The following is a 19931-nucleotide window of genomic DNA, read 5'->3' on the forward strand; positions in this document are numbered from 1 at the left end:
CCCACTAACCCCTCTTTTACGATACTGCTACTCTGTTTATCATATATGCATAGTCACTTTAACCATACCTACATGTACATACTACCTCAATTAGCCCGACTAACCGGTGCCTGTATATAGCCTCACTACTGTTATTCAGTCTTTTCACTGTTTTTTATTTTATGTCTTTACTTATCTATTGTTTACCTAAATACCTATTTCTTTACTTAAAAATTGCACTGTTAGTTAGAGCGTGTAAGTAAGCATTTCACTATGGTCTACACCTGTTGTATTCCGCGCAGGTGACAAATAAACTTTGATTTGAACATCCTTTAAGGAATCTTGAAACCCCCCCAAAAAATAAAATCCGATGTCTGAGCCCACTTGTTTCCCTTGAGCCGATTAGAATTGCCACAACATTAAAAAACGTGTAACCGTATGCATTTTTGTCAGGCAGCACCATACAGTACTGAATGGGAGCATATAGATGTATCATGACTGATCTACAAATAAAAATGAGTAGCTATTTATAATGGAAGGTGATTTGCAGATTAGTCCGTCGGAAGTCGGCTGCACTATCCGCTTCGAACACGCCCAACATCTGACATCAAGCACAGGGCGTCGGCTCTTCCACTTCAAGAACAATGCAGCTGATTGGCATGTCACCTCCAACGGCCAATCAGAGACGTTTATAGTGGAGAGTGGCCGCTTCGACAACATCCACAAAGGCAAAATTCCGTAAAAATGTATATATCTTTAAAAAAAATATGAAAACAAAAATGTACTTTTTGGTCTTCATTTAAAGATAACAGTGTGGTTAATGATAGCTCTAAAATCAGATTTTAAGAAGATACATTTTAAAAATAGGCACGGTTTATGACTGTGTGGTTGCGTTAACTACTGACGACCCTGCTCACCAAGGAAAAAAAGTCCTGTTTGTGGCTTGCCGAATACCAGATTTTTGTAATGGAATAACATGTAAAAAAAAAAGCTCCTGGCTACATGTATTATTTCACCCGTCGGATTTGCTTCATGCTGTCTTTCTCTGACGCTGTGTGCACATTGTGCTGGTCGGAAGAACCATTTATTTGAAGGTATGCGGCTGTTTTGCTAACAAAAAATGTTAGCTAGCTGGCAATGCTAACTAGAGATGTTCGCGGTGTTCAATGATTTGAGTCATTGTTTTGCTAAATACTGTTGTAATTGCATGCAAAACAATGGTGAATAATCTTGCAAGTTTGGTAACAATTAAGTTACTGTTAACTATTGGCTGAGTGTATCTAGGTAAATACATGTACTAACGTTAGCTAGCTATATTTTCCACAATAATGTTATAAACTCACTCGCCTGTCCTCCAAACACGTCCTTAACCATATAGTTCCATTATACAAGACTCATTGGACGAAGGCGTCTTCTGTACGGGGGGAATTTTGTTAGGAGCACCGATGCTCCATCTTAACATGTATTATTAGGAACGATCTTTCATATCAGCGAGAACTTATTTTCAAATGGTTTAGTACACCTCTTATAGGGTTAGTGTTCGCACACGGCCATATCTCTGTTACAGTGCTTGTTTATATAAGAGGGGGCCACCTGTGCTAATTAACTCATGTGTAGCGGAAGGGTAGTTTAATCAGATGGGGGAATTGTATGAGTTGTATGGATCTGTGCAAAACTGCTACGTAAGTGTTTTTTGTTGTTTTGTTTTTAAATAAGCGCCATGTGTTTAGAATGTTGTACCCAAGCAATTATTATTGACGTTTTCTAAACGTTAAAACAACTTTGGGATTGTAATTCACATAAGGTAGTCGGGGGCAAAACGAATGGCAGACCCGTGCGAGAGGCAGGTTGAGGTTTCCAGGGTTAGAGTAGTGCAGAAGTTGTCATATGCTGAGAAAGTAGGTGACGATGGGTCAAGGGGGAGGGATCCTGAGAGGAGTGGTGTGAGTAGTAGATCTGTACCAGTACATAGGGATAAACCAACAAGTTATATATTTCAGTAAGATTGGATTTTTGGCATTTATAGTAATAGTTATCAACTGCACAGCAGGGATGGGACGTAAGTCGCAGAAAATAGAGGTTGTGGTGGCAGCTGCAGAGAGGTATTTGGGTGTGTGAGACTTCAAGTCAGAAGAATTACAGGGTGTGTTAAGTGGTGGTGTCCCATCCTTTCAGGCTGTTGGCCTGAAGTAGGACTAAATACATTTAAATAGCATAGTATGGTATTAATTATTTGTTTGTGAATGTATTGTTAGATGGTAGGGTATTTGTTGTATTTTCTTTTTTTCTTTTGAGAGAAAAAAATTCAGCAAAGAAAGTATAAGGAAGTTATACTCCAGTCTGGTAGGTGGCAGTAATGCAACATTTATTGGAAGCCGTTAAACCTCATTGAAGAAGGAGAACTAATGGCTGAAAGCTGTAGGGAGAATGCAGAATGCCACCTGGTTGCCGAGGCTACCAAGAGCTCTCTTTGTCTAACTTTGATCCTGAGAGTAACAGTTAATCTAGGTACAGTGCCTTCAGAAAGTATTTACACCTCTTCCAGAATTTGTTATGACAAAGTTGGAATAAAATTGATTTCATTTTTTTTGACAATGATCTACACAAAATACTCTGTGGAAGAAAAAAGCCATATATTTTTTTTTATTAATGGAAAATTAAACACGAATATATCTTATTCAACCCCCTGAGTTAGAATCACCTTTGGCAGCAATTACAGCTGTCTTTTTCTGGGTAACGTTAAGTTAAGACCACACCTGGATTGTACAATATTTGCTCATTATTCTTAAAAAAAAAAAATTCAAGCTCTGTTAAGTTGGTTGTTCATCATTGATAGACACCCATGTTTAAGTCTTGACATAGATTTTCAAGCCAATTTAAGTCAAAACTGTAACTAGGCCACTTAGGAACATTCAATGTCTTCTTGGTAAGCAACTCCAGTGTATATTTGGCATTGTGTTTTAGGTAATTGTCCTGCTGAAAGGTGAATATGTCTCCCAGTTTCTGTTGGAAAGCAGACTTAACCAAGTTCGTCACTTTTTATCCTAAAAAAACTCCCTAGTCCTTGCTGACGACAATCATGCCCAACATGATGCAGCCACCACCATGCTTGAAAATATTTTAGTGATATGTTGTGCTAGATTTGCCCCGCGTTGTATTCCAAACAAAAAGTTAATTTCTTTGCCACATTTATTAGCAGTTTTATTTTAGTGCCTTATTGCAAACAGGATGCATGTTTTGGAATATTTTTTTCACTCTGTCATTCATGTTAGTATTGTGGAATGTTGTTGATCCATCCTCAGTAATCTCCTATCACATCCATTAAACTATTTTAAATCCCTGAATGATTTCATTCCACTCCATCAACTGAGTTAAGAAGGGTGGCAGTATTTTTTTTTCTTTTTGTGACTGGGTGTATTAATACACCATCCAAAGTGTAATTAATAACTGCACCATGCTTAAAGGGATATTCAATGTCTGCTTTTTTTGTACCCCTCTACCAATAGGTGCCCTTTGCAAATCATTGGAAAACCTCCATGTTCTTTGGTTGAATCTGTGCTTGAAATTCACTTCTCGGCTTACAGGTAATTGTATGTCTTAGGTACAGAGATGGGGTAGTCATAAAAATATGGAGTGGGTCCATGAAATGTATTATTTAACTTGTGAAGCACATTTTTACTCCTGAACTTATTTAGGCTTGCCATAACAGAAGGGTTTAATACTTATTGACTCAAGAAATTTCAGCTTTTCATTTGTGAACATTTCTAAAAACATAATTCCACTTTGACATTATGGGGTATTGTGTGTAGATCAGTGACACTAAATCTCAAGTTAATACATTTCAAATTCAGACTGTAACACAACAAAATGTGGAAAAAGTAAAGGGTGAGAATAATTTCTGAAGACACTGTCTGTATGTGTACTAAACACACATTATTTACAACTTCCGGCGTCGACAGAGATGGCCGCCTCGCTTCGCGTTCCTAGGAAACTAGGCAGTATTTTTTAATTTTTTTTTACGTGTTATTTCTTACATTGGTACCCCAGGTAATCTAAGGTTTTATTACATACAGTCGGGAGGAACTATTGGATATAAGAGCAACGTCAACTCACCATCATTACGACCAGGAATATAACTTTCCTGAAGCAGATCCTCTGTTTTGCCCACCACCTTGGACAATGGATCGGATCCCAGCCGGCGAACCAGCATAACGGCGCTGTAAAAGGGGCAGACAAAGCGGTCTTCTGGTCAGGCTCCGGAGACAGGCACATCGCGCACCGCTCTCGAGCATGCGACTCGCCAATGTCCAGTCTCTTGACAACAAGGTAGATGAAATCCGAGCAAGAGTAGCATTCCAGAGAGACATAAGAGACTGTAAAGTTCTTTGCTTAACGGAAACATGGCTCACTTGAGACAGTATAGCTAGCTATCGGAGTCGGTACAGCCAGCTGGTTTCTTCACGCATTGCGCTGACAGAAACAAGCATCTTTCTGGTAAGAAGAGGGGTGGGGGGGTATGCCTTATGATTAACGAGACGTGGTGTGATCATAACAACATACAGGAACTCAAGTCCTTCTGTTCACCTCACTTAGAATTCCTCACAATCAAATGTCGACCTGCATTATCTACCAAGAGAATTCTCTTTGATTATAATCACAGCCGCATATATTCCCCCCAAACTTCATTTGACTCTATGTAAACTGGAAACCACATATCCTGAGGCTGCATTCATTGTAGCTGGGGATTTTAACAAGGCTAATCTGAATACAAGACTCCCTAAATTCTTTCAGCATATCGATTGTGCTACCAGGGCTGGCAAAACCCCGGATCATTGTTATTCTAACTTCCGCGACGCATGTAAGGCCCTCCCCCGCCCCTTTTCGGAAAAGCTGACCACGACCCACTTTTGTTGCTCCCTGCCTATAGACAGAGACTAAAACGGGAAGCTCCCTTGCTCAGGTCTATTCAACGCTGGTCCGATCAATCTGATTCCACGCTTCAAGATTGCTTCGATCACTTGGACTGGGATATGTTCTGCATTGTGTCAAACAACAATATTGATGAATATGCTTATTCGGTGAGCGAGTTTATTAGCAAGTGCATCGGCGATGTCGTACCCACAGACACAATTAAAACAGTCTCAAACCAGAAACCGTGGATTGATGGCAGCATTCGCGCAAAACTGAAAACGCGAACCACTGCTTTTAATCAGGGCAAGGTGACCGGAAACATGACCGAATACAAACAGTGTAGCTATTCCCTCCGCAAGGCAATCAAACAAGCTAAGCGTCAGTATAGAGACAAAGTAGAGTCGCAATTCAATGGCTCAGACACAAGAGGTATGTGGCAGGGTCTATAGTCAATTACGGATTACAAAAATAAAATAAGCCCCGTCGCGGACCAGGATATCTTGCTTCCAGACAGACTTAACAACTTCATTGCTCGCCTTGAGGAAAATACAGTGCCACTGACACGGCCCGCTATTAAAACCTGCGGACTCTCCTTCACTGCAGCCGACGTGAGTAAAACATTTAAACGTGTTAACCCTCGCAAGGCTGCAGGCCCAGACGGCAGCCCCAGCCACGTCATCAGAGCATGCGCAGACCAGTTGGCTGGGGTGTTTACGGACATATTCAATCAATCCTTATCCCAGTTTGCTGTCCCACATGCTTCAAGAGGGCCACCATTGTTCCTGTTCCCAAGAAAGCTAAGGTAACTGAGCTAAACGACTACCGCCCTGTAGCACTCACTTCCGTCATCGTGAAGTGCTTTGAGAGACGGACCATATCACCGGGTCTCCCGGGTGGCGCAGTGGTTAAGGGCGCTGTACTACAGCTGTGCCATCAGAGTCCCTGGGTTCGCGCCCAGGCTCTGTTGTAACCGGCCGCGACCGGGGGGCGACGCACATTTGGCCTAGCGTCGTCCGGGTTAGGGAGGGCTTGGTCGGTAGGGATGTCCTTGTCTCATCGGGGCACCAGCGACCCCTGTGGCGGGCCGGGCGCAGTGCGCGCTAACCAAGGTTTCCAGGTGCACGGTGTACCCTCCAACACATTGGTGCGGCTGGCTTCCGGGTTGGATGTGCGCTGTGTTAAGAAGCAGTACGGCTGGTTGAGTTGTGTATCGGAGGACGCATGACTTTCAACCTTCGTCTCTCCCGAGCCCGTACAGGAGTTGTAGCGATGAGACAAGATAGTAGCTACTACAACAATTGGATACCACGAAATTGGGGAGAAAAAGGGGTAAAAAAAGATTTTAAAAAAAGGACCATATCACCTCCACCCTACCTGACACCCTAGACCCCTCCAATTTGCTTACCGCCCCAATGGGTCCACAGACGACACAATCGCAACCACACTGCGCACTGACCATCAGAACAAGAGGAATACCTATGTGAGAATGCTGTTCATCGACTACAGCTCAGCATTTAACACCATAGTACCCTCCAAATTCGTCATCAAGCTGGGTCTCAACCCCGCCCTGTGCAACTGGGTACTGGACTTCCTGACGGGCTGCCCCCAGGTGGTGAGGGTAGATAACATCTCCACCCCGCTGATCCTCAACACTGGGGCCCCACAAGGGTTGGCTTGATTACCAACAACGACGAGACGGCCTATCGGGATGAGGTGAGGGCCCTCGGAGTGTGGTGTCAGGAAAATAACCTTACAGTCAACAAAACAAAGGAGATTATCGTGGACTTCAGGAAACAGCAGAGGGAGCACCCTATCCACATCTACGGGACAGTAGTGGAGAGGGTAGTGCGTTTTAAGTTCGGCTTACACATCACGGACAAACTGAATTGGTCCACCCACACAGACAGCGTGGTGAAGAAGGCGCATCAGTACCTATTCAACCTCAGGAGGCTGAAGAAATTCGGCTTGTCATCAAAAGCACTCAATCGAGAGCATCCTGTCGGGCTGTATCACCGCCTGGTACGGCAACTGCTCCACCCACAACCGTAAGGCTCTCCAGAGGGTAGTGAGATCTGCACAACGCATCACCGGGGGCAAACTACCTGCCCTCCAGGACACCTACACCACCCGATGTCACAGGAATGCCATAAAGCTCATCAAGGACAACTACCACCCGAGCCACTGCCTGTTCACCCCGCTATCATCCAGAAGGCGAGGTCAGTACAGGTGCAACAAAGCAGGGACCGATAGACTGAAAAACAGCTTCTATCTCAAGGCCATCAGACTGTTAAACAGCCACCACTAACGTTGAGTGGCTGCTGCCAACAAACTGACTCAACTCCAGCCACTTTAATAATGGAAAATTTAGGTAGAAAATGTATCACTAGCCACTTTAAACAATGCCACTTGTATATGTTTACATACCCTACATTACTAATCTCATATGTATATACTGTACTCGATACCATCTACTGCATCTTGCCTGTGCTGTTCTGTACCATCACTCATTCATATATTTTTATGTACATATTCTTCATCCCTTTACACTTGTGTGTGTGTGTGTATAAGGTTGTTATTGTGAAATTGTTAGTTTAGATTACTCATTGGTTATTACTGCATTGTCGGGAACTAGAAGCACAAGCATTTCGCTACACTCGCATTAACATCTGCTAACCATGTGTATGTGACATAACATTTGATTTGTTGTTCTGGAGAATGTAGCTATCTAGCTCCATACAAGGTTTACAGTAGCTAGAGTATTGAATTTACTATTGAGTTAGCTAAGACATTTAACAGCAGCAGATGACATGTTTCCTAATGTCGGCCCCTCCATCTCCTCTCCCTCAGTCGATTCAGTCTTGCATGGGTCTGTAAGAGGCAGCATCATGAGTGGGGAGCCAGACGCTTTGGCTGTGGTGAACCAGCTGAGGGATCTTGCTGCAGATCCCATGAACAGAAGAGCCATCGTTCAGGACCAAGGTTGCTTACCGGGACTCATCATTTTTCTGGACCACCCCAACCCCCAGGTTGTCTACTCAGCACTCCTGGTAAGGCCCCAAGTAGTGGATGCATTGCGTTCTAAAAGTGTCTGCATACATACGTTTGGTTTGCTACTAGCAGATCTTGGCTAGGCGTACTCCCTAAAGACTTTCGCTTGAATAACAAGAAAAAAGCTGCAATATTACTGTCCCTCTTGAGCCACCGTTTCAACAACGTAGTAAGACTTCCTCAAAATAGTCTGAAGTAATCTAAGATCCAGAAATCTATCATTAACTTTGACATTTTTGCCAGGGAGGTCTTAGTCGTGCAATTTTACACCTAGCTAAACTATTTGGAGCAGTACTTCTTGTGAAAAAATGTGCCTGAAATAGTAGTAGTGCACTGCAGACAGTCGGGCCGAGCTGGTCAATGACCTGGTTACTGAAGTGACTTGTCTGTCTCTAATCTTAATTCAATTACCAAGCTCCTTAACCTTGGATGTGGAAATGTAATTTTGCTGTGGGATGAATGCATTTCTTATGTTCCTAAATTGTGATTGTGTCCCCTTCAGGCTGTGCGCTACCTCGCAGAATGCCGTCAAAACAAGGAGAAAATGAGGGGAGAGCTTGGGATGATGTTAAGTCTTCAGAATGTCATGCAAAAGTGAGTATATGGCCCTTGCAGAAGCCCAAATCATGATGGTCTTGTCTCACTCATCTTCTCTGTTGATATCATTATCAAATAGAAAATATTTGTAATTATTTGCAAAAGTTTCTTTGCATCTCTACTTTTTCCGTGTGAGACGCACGGTTTTAAAATGTAACAGATCCTAAACTCATGTCGAACATTTTATAGTTCATCTCCTTAGACACAGATGTTTCTCTAAGTAGCATTTTGTGTGTTCTGTCTTCTCTAAAATGTAGTGATTATGCATAAAATAAATAGAGAAACAAACATTCTGAGCAAGAACTAGAGGTATTTTTGTTGAAAAAATGCATTTGCAAATTTGCTTGGGGCTCACAGTTAAAGGCCCAGTGCAGTCAAAAATGTAATTGTCTGTTTTATATGCTGAACAAAAATATGAACGAAACATGCTAAATTTCACAGTTACAGATCATATAAGGAACTCAGTCAATTGAAACAAATAAATGAGGCCCTAATCTATGGATTACACATTACTGTGAATACAGATATGCATCTGATGGTCACAGATACCTTAAAAAAAGGGGGAGTGGATCAGAACCAGTTAGTATCTGGTGTGACCACCATTTGCCTCATGCAGTGTGAGACATCTCCTTCACATAGAGTTGATCAGATCGTTGATTGTGGAATGTTGTTTCTCAATGGCTGTGAGAAATAGCTGGATATTGGCGGGAACTGGAACCCGCAATCCAGAGCATCCCAAACATGCTCAATGGGTGCCATGTCTGGTGAGTATGGAAGAACTGGGACATTTTCAGCTTTCAGGAATTGTGTACAGGTCAAGTTGCCATCACATTCAAATAGCCATCGATAAAATGCAATTGTGTTCGTTGTCCATAGCTAATGCCTACCCATACCATAACCCCACTGCCACCATGGGGCACTCTGTTCACAACGTTAATATCAGCAAAACGCTCGCCCACTCGACGGCATCTGCCCGGTACAGTTGAAACCTGGATTGATCCGTGAGGAGAACACTTCTCCAGCATGCCAGTGGCCATTGAAAGTGCGCATTTTCCCACTGAAATCGGCTACAACTCTGAACTGCAGTCCGGTCAAGACCCCGGTGAGGACAACAAGCACGCAGATGAGCTTCTCTGAGATGGTTTCTGACAGTTTGTGCTAAAATTCTTTGGTTGTGTAAACCCACAGTTTCCAACAACTCTCAGGGTGGTTGGTCTCAGATGATCCCGCAGTTGAAGAAGCCGGATGTGGAGGTCCTGGGCTAGCGTGGTTACACATGATCTGTGGTTGAGGCCAGTTGGACATACTGTTAAATGTTCTAAAACAATGTTGGAGGCGGCTTATGGTAGAGAAATTAACATTCAATTCTCTGGCAACAGCTCTGTTGGACGTTTCTGCAATCAGCATGCCAAATGCACGCTCCCTCAACTTGAGACTGTTGTGTGATAAAACTGCACATTTTAGAGTGGCCTTTTATTATCCCCATCACAAGGTGCACCTGTGTAATGATAACGCTGTTTAATCAGCTTCTTGATATGCCACACCTCGCAGGTGGCTGGATTATTTTGGCAATGGAGACATGCTCACTGACAGGGATGTAAACAAATTTGTGCACAATTTGAGAGAAACAACCTTTTCTTATGTATGGAACATTTCTGGCATCTTTAACTTCAGTTCATTATACAAACTTTACATGTTGCGTTTATATTATTGTACAGTGGTGCAAAAAAAGTATAGTCAGCCACCAATTGTGCAAGTTCTCCCACTTAAAAAAGATGAGAGGCCTGTAATTTTCATCATAGGTACACTTCAACGATGACAGAGAAAATGAGAAGAAAAAAAAAATCCAGAAAAATCACATTGTAGGATTTTTAATTAATTAATTTGCAAATTATGGTGGAAAATAAGTATTTGGTCACCTACAAACAAGCAAGATTTCTGGCTCTCACAGACCTGTAACTTCTTCTTTAACCTCTTGGAACTCCCCATCCCGGATCCGGGATCGTGACTAAAGCCTCAGGCTCATTAGCATAACGCAACGTTAACGATTTCTGAAAATCGCAAATAAAATGAAAATAATGCGTCTGCTCTCAAGCTTAGCCTTTTCTTAACAACACTGTCATCTCAGATTTTCAAAATATGCTTTTGAACCATAGAAATTGACTAATTTGTGTAAGAGTATGCAAAGCTAGCATAGCATTTTGAGTAGCATTTAGCACGCAACATTTTCACAAAAAACAGATAACCAAATAAATAAAATCATTTACCTTTGAAGAGCTTCTGATGTTTTCAATGAGGAGACTCTCAGTTACATACCAAATGCGCAGTTTTTCCTGAAAGCGTCTGTGTGTAAGAGAAATCGTTCCGTTTTCTACATTGCATCTGGCTACCGAAACGAACCGAAAATTCAGTCACCTACAACGTCAAACGTTTTCCGAATTAACTACATAATATCGACCGAAACATGGCAAACGTTGTTTGGAATCAATCCTCAAGGTGTTTTTTCACATATCTCTTCATTGATATATCGTTAGTGGAAGCCTGCTTTCCTTTCTGAATCCCATGGAAAAATACTGGCAGCTGACTTTTGTGCACCAATTTCGGCGCAGGACACCGGGCGGACACCTGGTAAATGTGGTCTCTTATGGTCAATCTTCCAATGATCTGCCTACAAATACGTCACAATGCTGCAGACACCTTGGAGAAACGACAGAAAAGGTTGACTCACTCCTCTCGCATTCACAGCCATATAAGGAGACAATGGAAAACAGAGCCTCAAAAATCCTGCTCATTTCCTGGATGCCGTCTCATCTTGGTTTTGCCTGAAGCTCACGTTCTAGGGCACGCACAGAAAATATCTTGGTAGTTCTGGACACGTCAGAGTGTTTTCTTTCGAAAGCTATCAATTATATGCATAGTCGAGCATCTTTTTGTGACAAAATATCTTGTTTAAAACGGGAACGTTTTTCATCCAAAAATGAAATAGCGCCCCCATAGCATCAAGAGGTTAATAGGCTCCTCTGTCCTCCACTCGTTACCTGTATTAATGGCACCTGTTTGAACTTGTTATCAGTATAAAAGACACCTGTCCACAACCTCAAACAGTCACACTCCAAACTCCGCTATGGCCAAGACCAAAGAGCTGTCAAAGGACACCAGAAACAAAATTGTAGACCTGCACCAGGCTGGGAAGACTGAATCTGCAATAGGTAAGCAGCTTGGTTTGAAGAAATCAACTGTGGGAGCAATTATTAGGAAATGGAAGACATACAAGACCACTGATAATATCCCTCAATCTGGGGCTCCACGCAAGAGCTCACCCCGTGGATAATGATCACAAGAACGGTGAGCAAAAATCCCAGAACCATACGGGGGGACCGAGTAAATGACCTGCAGAGAGCTGGGACCAAAGTAACAAAGCCTACCATCAGTAACACACTACGCCACCAGGGACTCATCCTGCAGTGCCAGACGTATCCCCCTGCTTATGCCAGTACATGTCCAGGCCCGTCGAAGTTTGCTAGAGAGCATTTGGATGATCCAGAAGAAGATTGGGAGAATGTCAAATATAACTTTTTGGTAAAAACTCAACTCGTCGTGTTTGGAGGACAAAGAATGCTGAGTTGCATCCAAAGAACACCATACCTACTGTGAAGCATGGGGGTGGAAACATCATGCTTTGGGGCTGTTTTTCTGCAAAGGGACCAGGATGACTAATCCGTGTAAAGGAAAGAATGAATGGGGCCATGTATCGTGAGATTTTGATTGAAAACCTCTTTCCATCAGCAAGGGCATTGAAGATGAAACATGGCTGGGTCTTTCAGCGTGACAATGATCCCAAACACACCGCCCGGGCAACGAGGAGTGGCTTCGTGAGAAGCATTAAGTTCCTGGAGTGGCCTAGCCAGTCTCCAGATCTCAACCCCATAGAAAATCTTTGGAGGGAGTTGAAAGTCCCTGTTGCCCAGCAACAGCCCCAAAACATCACTGCTCTAGAGGAGATCTGCATGGAGGAATGGGCCAAAATACCAGCAACAGTGTGTGTGAACCTTGTGAAGACTTACAGAAAACGTTTGACCTCTGTCATTGCTAACAAAGGGTATATAACAAAATATTGAGAAACTTTTGTTAATGACCAAATACTTATTTTCCACCATAATTTGCAAATAAATTAATTAAAAATCCTACAATGTGATTTTCTGGATTTTTTTTCTTCTCATTTTGTCTGTCATAGTTGAAGAGTGCCCATGATGAAAATTACAGGCGCCTCTCATCTTTTTAAGTGGGAGAACTTGCACATTTGGTGGCTGACTAAATACTTTTTTGCCCCAATGTATATTTCCACGCTGAAGTTGAAATTTCAGCCTGTTTTGGGGGGATGTAGATTTGGCCGGCCTGGTGACATCACTAGGAGGTAAATTAGTTGATAGACGAATAAGAAAGAGTTCCAAACCTCTATGCCAATAAGTTTTGTTAGCCGGCTGGACCTCACTAAAGTCCCATAGAGCACTTCATTACTCCCTTATTGTTTACAAAGCTCTGCTCCACAAGCTTCCAACATACCACACTTCCCTGTTGAAAAAAAATATAAAAAATATGAGATACCAAACCCATTTGCAAGGTTGGTTAACTCTTAGGTTCCCGCTGTCTCCACAAAGTTTGGTAAATCCGCCTTTAGTTTTAACGCACCACAGTTATGGAATACTTTACAAAACAAATTCCACCTGGATTCCCTGGTGCCGACAGGACAGTTTTAAGACTGTTGTTAAATGAGTTTGCTGAAGTTTGCAATTGTTTCAATTGACTATCATAACATGCTGTAATGTTCACTGAGTGTACAAAACATTAGGAACACCTTCCTAATATTGAGTGCCACCTCCTTTTGCCCTCAGAACAGCCTCAATTTGTCACGGCATGGACTCTACAAGGTGTCAATCGTTCCACAGGGATGCTGGCCCATGTTGACTCCAATGCTTCCCACGGTTGTGTCAAGTTGGCTGGATGTCCATTTGGTGGTGGACCACTCTTGATACACACAGGAAACTGTTGAGCATGGAAAAACCCAGCAGCGTTGCAGTTCTTGACACACTCAAACTGGTGCGCCTGGCACCTACTACCATACCGTGTTCAAAGGCACAATCTGTCTCAATTGTCTAAAGGTTTAAACATTTTAAAACTTGCAGGTTCCTTCTGATAATGCAAAAACAATAATAAATAATAAAAGATAAAAATATCAACATAAAGTAAATGGCTCAGTAGAATATATATATATTTTTTTTTAGCATAAGTATAATATGGGAATAACAGGTTTATATCTACAGTGCCTTGCGAAACTAGTCGGCCCCCTTGAACTTTGCGACCTTTTGCCACATTTCAGGCTTCAAACATAAAGATATAAAACTGTATTTTTTTGTGAAGAATCAACAACAAGTGGGACACAATCATGAAGTGGAACGACATTTATTGGATATTTCAAACTTTTTTAACAAATCAAAAACTGAAAAATTGGGCGTGCAAAATTATACAGCCCCCTTAAGTTAATACTTTGTAGTGCTACCTTTTGCTGCGATTACAGCTGGCCCAAACCATGATGCTGCCACCACCATGTTTGACAGTGGGTATGGTGTGTTCAGGGTGATGAGCTGTGTTGCTTTTACGCCAAACATAACGTTTTGCATTGTTGCCAAAAAGTTCAATTTTGGTTTCATCTGATCAGAGCACCTTCTTCCACATGTCTGGTGTGTCTCCCAGGTGGCTTGTGGCAAACTTTAAAACAACACTTTTTATGGATATCTTTAAGAAAGGCTTTCTTCTTGCCACTCTTCCATAAAGGCCAGATTTGTGCAATATACGACTGATTGTTGTCCTATGGACAGAGTCTCCCACCTCAGCTGTAGATCTCTGCAGTTCATCCAGAGTGATCATGGGCCTCTTGGCTGCATCTCTGATCAGTCTTCTCCTTGTATGAGCTGAATGTTTAGAGGGACGGCCAGGTCTTGGTAGATTTGCAGTGGTCTGATACTCCTTCCATTTCAATATTATCGCTTGCACAGTGCTCCTTGGGATGTTTAAAGCTTGGGAAATCTTTTTGTATCCAAATCCGGCTTTAAACTTCTTCACAACAGTATCTCGGACCTGCCTGGTGTGTTCCTTGTTCTTCATGATGCTCTCTGCGCTTTTAACGGACCTCTGAGACTATCACAGTGCAGGTGCATTTATACGGAGACTTGATTACACACAGGTGGATTGTATTTATCATCATTAGTCATTTAGGTCAACATTGGATCATTCAGAGATCCTCACTGAACTTCTGGAGAGAGTTTGCTGCATGCCCAATTTTTCAGTTTTTGATTTGTTAAAAAAGTTTGAAATATCCAATAAATGTCGTTCCACTTCATGATTGTGTCCCACTTGTTGTTGATTCTTCACAAAAAAATACAGTTTTATATCTTTATGTTTGAAGCCTGAAATGTGGCAAAAGGTCGCAAAGTTCAAGGGGGCCGAATACTTTCGCAAGGCACTGTATAACGGCTATGTTTTTAGTTGTCCCCACTCAGACCACTCCCAGACAGTCCTAGGAAAATTGTTACTTAAATCACTTCTATGCAAAGAGTAATTTTGTTTGACCATGTTTGACTTTTTTTCTTTTTTTTAAATAAAAACATTCTCAGTAAGGTACTTAATTGTTACCTAGAAATTAGTTGATGTTGAGATAAAACGGCTGCATTGGGCCTTTAAGAGCCAGTACGTTAACACTATTTTGAGATGGAAGATTTTAGTCATCATCACTTTCCCCCTTAGGACAACCACCCCGGGAGAGACCAAACTGCTGGCTTCAGAAATCTATGAACTCCTCCTGGCCTCTAACAGTGAGGATGCATACAAGCCCAAGGAGCCCTCCTGCAGACGTAAGCCCCAGTTCTTCCTGGGCTCCACCAACAAGCAGGCCAAAACAGTGGTCCTCCACATAGATGGCCTGGATGACTCTGTGAGTGCCCCTATACTGATCAATAAGTATATTGATAAGGAGACGGCACACCATGCTAGCTCCAGTAACTTCTTTACTAAGTTAAACCTGATATGTCACACAAAGAATTCTGGGTTCTGTAATACATTATGCTATAGTTACTAGCCAAGGTGACAGTTCTGGTAGTCCACTGCCTGATGTAAAATGAGTTTATACAGTTATTCCCATTCATCTCCTCCAGAGCCGGAGGAGCCTTTGTGAAGAGGCCCTGTTGAAGATCCGAGGTGTCATCAGCTTCACATTCCAGATGGCCGTTAAGAGGTGCATCATCAGAATCCGCTCAGACCTGAAGGCAGAGGTTAGTCACATTCGGTCTGTCCTATTACATAATATTCTGGGGAGGAGGGCAGAGGTGAGTCTAATCTCGGCAACCCAAAACCAATATCTTGCAGCTGATTGATTAGATGGAGGGAGATATGAGATATAACACTGAGTGGCAGAGTGAGTGGCAGAACCTGGATGGATCCTCTTTGGTAGCTCAACCCAACTCTGCAAGTTTCGGGAGAGTGTATGGGGCAAAAGTCCCCTCCCCTTCCCAAAGTTGAAAGATGCCAGGTGTAGGTGCACACCCTGCGAAATCTTGATTTGTCCAAATAACCAGCCTTGAAAAATCTGCACACTGGAACAATTGTTCCTCCATTATTCATCAAATCTAAGAGTCTTTGGACAGATGTTAAACGTATGTCTACAAGAGATTAAGTTGAGTTATACAACCTGCGGCCCTGTAACACATGCTGAGGAGGGAATCATGGCTGATGTGTCGTTGTTAAATCAAATATCTGTTTCCTCTGTAGGCTCTGGGTTCTGCCATCGCATCAACTGAAGTAATGAAAGCTCAACAGGTGGTCAGGGGAGAGGATGGAAATGAGGTTTGTCTTTCTGAATTAATTTCCAGTTCTATGTTTCTGTTGTCTTAACAGAGCCTTGGCTGAATCTCTGTTATTTTCTAGTCTGTCAATTTGATTCCCAGAGAAGGTCTTTACAAATATTAAGGAATGATCTTATCTCAAGGACGAAGCTTACAAAAATAAGTTTGGTATCTAATCAGAATCTAAATTCAAATACCATGGTCCTTGACCTTGTATGCCAGGAATATCATCTACCTTGTGGTGCACATTTAATTGAGCACTTCCTTTTGCTGTATAGGTAATCATCCCATTCCCAGAGGATGGTTCGGTAGCAGTGGAGCAGAATGTGAATCTTCCAGACTATCTTCCAGAGGAGGAGAGCCCATCCCAGGAGCCAGACAAGGCTGTGACCAGCGTGGGCACAGGGCAGGACGGAGCAGGCTGGCTAGGCACTGCTGCTAACTTTCTGTCCCGCTCTTTCTACTGGTGACTCCCAGACCACTTACACCTCTTCAGACAGAATCAGGCTCCCAGCTGCCAAAGAGCTGGACTGCCAAAGGCAATGTGTAACAACAAACGATTCCAACGGTATGCAGTACACACATGCACGCACCCACAATCTTACACACACTCCCACCTGGCATCGTACAGAATCACCAAGCCATCGAGGGAGAGGACCGGCTTCCGGAATGGATTCTCATTTCTTATCTTTTGGGTTTTGATTGAGAGCTAGACTATTCTTTCTGCAAATGTAAATGGGTCCATGTATTTGAAAACCAAAATGTCTTATTGTGAGGAGCTTTATTGTGGCACCATTTTAATAGGAATTGATCCATCAGAAACGTTGCCACAACATGAAGTTCCTGTAGTTTGATTTCAGATCCTTCAAATCATTATTTCTGGGTCTTTTTGACCAACCTTTGAACAATAACAGACCTCCTTCCCTATTTTCTCAATGGTATTGTAGAATATGCAGTAATCAGCATGTGTCCAGTTATGGTGCCTTTCGTTTCATTCTGTTTACATGGATGCCCTTGCATGACTGACTGTCTGCTTTAGTTCTGAAGCCTGTACGGCTCCTTACTTTAACATACCAAAGGTTACTGATGCAGACACTGTATCAACTCGCGTGGGTACTCTTTAAATTCCAATGCCAACTTAAATCATTCATGAAATATATGTGGAGGATTATGAGCAATGTTTAAAGGACTGTGGGGCTGGTTGGAGAAGAGACATTTTATCTTCAGTAAAAGCATGAATATTTTGCACAGTCTGAACATTGGTATTCTCGAACAATGTGCTGTCATGCTTTATTGGCTTGGTATTACTCATTACAGAACAGTATTAGGATATATTTCCTAAGGAAGAGGATTGTTCCTCTTTAAGGTACAGCATCTGACAATTTTTTTGGGGAACAACATTCCTTTCCCCAATGTCTTGTATGATTTAGCGCATAGTTAAAAAATAAGACAAGGCTAAACATAATCTCTCGCGGACAGACTACATAAACATTAATGGTTGAGCATTTGACCAAATACGTGAAATTTTAGTTCTGGGCATACCGAGATTAGGCTAAACCTAACATTATTTTTCTCTAAATATATGTAGATGGAAATGCACATTGTGTTAGATTTTAATTGGAAATGCATTGGCCAGCAGTGTCCTTAAACCTGTGGTTAAACTCATGTGGGTGCTGCCTTCTGTCAGGGTCATCTGTAAGTGTTGAACAGTGAATGTTTTGGATTGTTTGGTCAATATAATGGATCACTTGCCTATTACCTAGCTTCTGAAATGGTTGTTTTTTCTGTGCATGTTACAGTGTATGAATGGGAAATGTTTCTGCTGAGCTTATTACTGTTCAAAGTAAATCTCCACATAACTATCCCTTTTTAAAGTTCAGCCACTGTCTCAAGGAAAAGTTCAGTTTCTGCCAAGTGTTTCTTGAGTGTAATTCTCTGTCTGTGGAGGGGAAAAAAATCATTGTATAGAATTGTCGAGAAATGTACTGTTGTCCTCTCCTTGTATTTGTGTGTTGCTTGCAAAAACATGTCCTATAGACTCTCCCACCTCGTACAATCACACCTGACTAGATTGTGACCATCATGCTAGAGCAGAATGCATCCTATTTGCAAATACTGTATAGTTGTTCACACTCAATGTGCATTGTTTACCAACAAAGTCATTCACTAGAAATATGTTTATCTTTGTATTGTTATTGATTTGCTTCCCCCCCCCCAGAAACCATTTATTAGATCAACTAACATTAATCCAGGTCGGCCTTTTTGTTTGCCAGCTTTATTCGACTCAGGGGAAATTTATATCATATAATCCACGGTCTAATCACTCACGTATTACAACCTGTTTGAGTTGGTTCTTTCCACTGATAATGTATGAACACCAATCACAGAGGAATGTTCTGTGTGTATGTATGCTGCCTGTCAGTTTGTCTGTAGTGTTATGGGCAATTGAGTGAGCTGTATGTTCCTAAGAGTTATATAAAATAATATTAAAAAACAATGTTATTATATGAAATGTCCAATTGTTAATTTTATGGATGCTGATGGGATCGGGTACTGCCTTGAATTGAGGAGATGACAATTAAAAATGTACACAATATAACATGGTTTGGTTTCAATGAATGAATTAATTTCCTTTTTACTGACAACTGATGTATTTTACACATTACTGAGAAGTGTCTGACTGCTTCACTCTGTTTCCCACTGGCTTGGCTTCCCTCTGTAGGATTTGCTTGTGTTTTGAATTCCCCAAAAAGTGAAGAGAAACAGAATATTGTTCCCCTGGGACATTACAAAAGGGCCTGGTCTTTGAGCTCCTTCCCATAATGCACGCTCTTCTCACTATTACGTTGGACCCAATAGGCTTGGAAAATGTCCAACCTCCCACATTTGAAACCAGTGGGGCCCTGTAGAGGAGAACAGAGGATGAGAATTATGCTAAGAGCCTCATTTATGGGTTTAGGCTACGGTTCTTTCCAGAGACTTATCTTTGCTGTAGTCCCTGCTCTTGTGACCTGCTCAACTGATTGGAAGGAAAATGTTAACTTGCACTCCCAAACAGCTATGTCCATACATCAACAAGTCTACGTTTAGTTTCACCACACGGTTGGCGTATTATTGAAGTAGAGGTGAAAACAGGACAGCCACAAGACCTACAGACAGAAAAGAGCAGTGCTGCCGTTGTCATATGGCAGACTGTGTGACTGACTGACAATCCCAATGAAAATGCAGAGGAAGCAAAGCCCCATGTGACCTCAGCAGAGAAGCATCAATGGAATTCCCTTTGGGAATCTGCCCGCTATCATCATCATCGCTGCCTTTTATTCACAATGCAACAATGGGCAAACTGCATTCAGCAGCACACTCCATGCATACTGTAAGAACAATAAGAAAGGAAGCCTCTACTTTTCCGCCTTATATTCAGGAGCTTACCTCTGTCTGAATATCAAACTCTACGCAACCAAATATTGCTTGCATTCCAGAGTGACTTAGTCAGCAGTTTTC

At 42.1% G+C, this 19931-nt stretch overlaps 1 protein-coding gene across 2 annotated transcripts; it reads left to right on the forward strand.

Annotated features, from left to right (window-relative positions):
- Positions 1-679: 679 nt before the first annotated feature.
- On the forward strand, positions 680-19033 carry LOC135558669 (armadillo repeat-containing protein 1-like). Of its 2 annotated transcripts, XM_064992685.1 has the most exons (8): positions 680-1073; positions 3486-3563; positions 7738-7937; positions 8441-8532; positions 15337-15523; positions 15744-15860; positions 16357-16431; positions 16709-19033. In XM_064992685.1, exons 3-8 carry the CDS (start codon positions 7776-7778, stop codon positions 16898-16900), a joined length of 825 nt encoding a protein of 274 aa, XP_064848757.1. In that variant the 5' UTR covers positions 680-1073; positions 3486-3563; positions 7738-7775; the 3' UTR covers positions 16901-19033. The 2 variants fall into 2 exon arrangements, with proteins under 2 accessions (XP_064848757.1, XP_064848758.1); XM_064992686.1 differs by lacking the exon at positions 3486-3563.
- Positions 19034-19931: the final 898 nt, after the last annotated feature.

The sequence above is a fragment of the Oncorhynchus masou genome, chromosome 17, assembly GCF_036934945.1.
Source record: "Oncorhynchus masou masou isolate Uvic2021 chromosome 17, UVic_Omas_1.1, whole genome shotgun sequence".
In the NCBI taxonomy this organism is placed as follows: domain Eukaryota; kingdom Metazoa; phylum Chordata; class Actinopteri; order Salmoniformes; family Salmonidae; genus Oncorhynchus; species Oncorhynchus masou.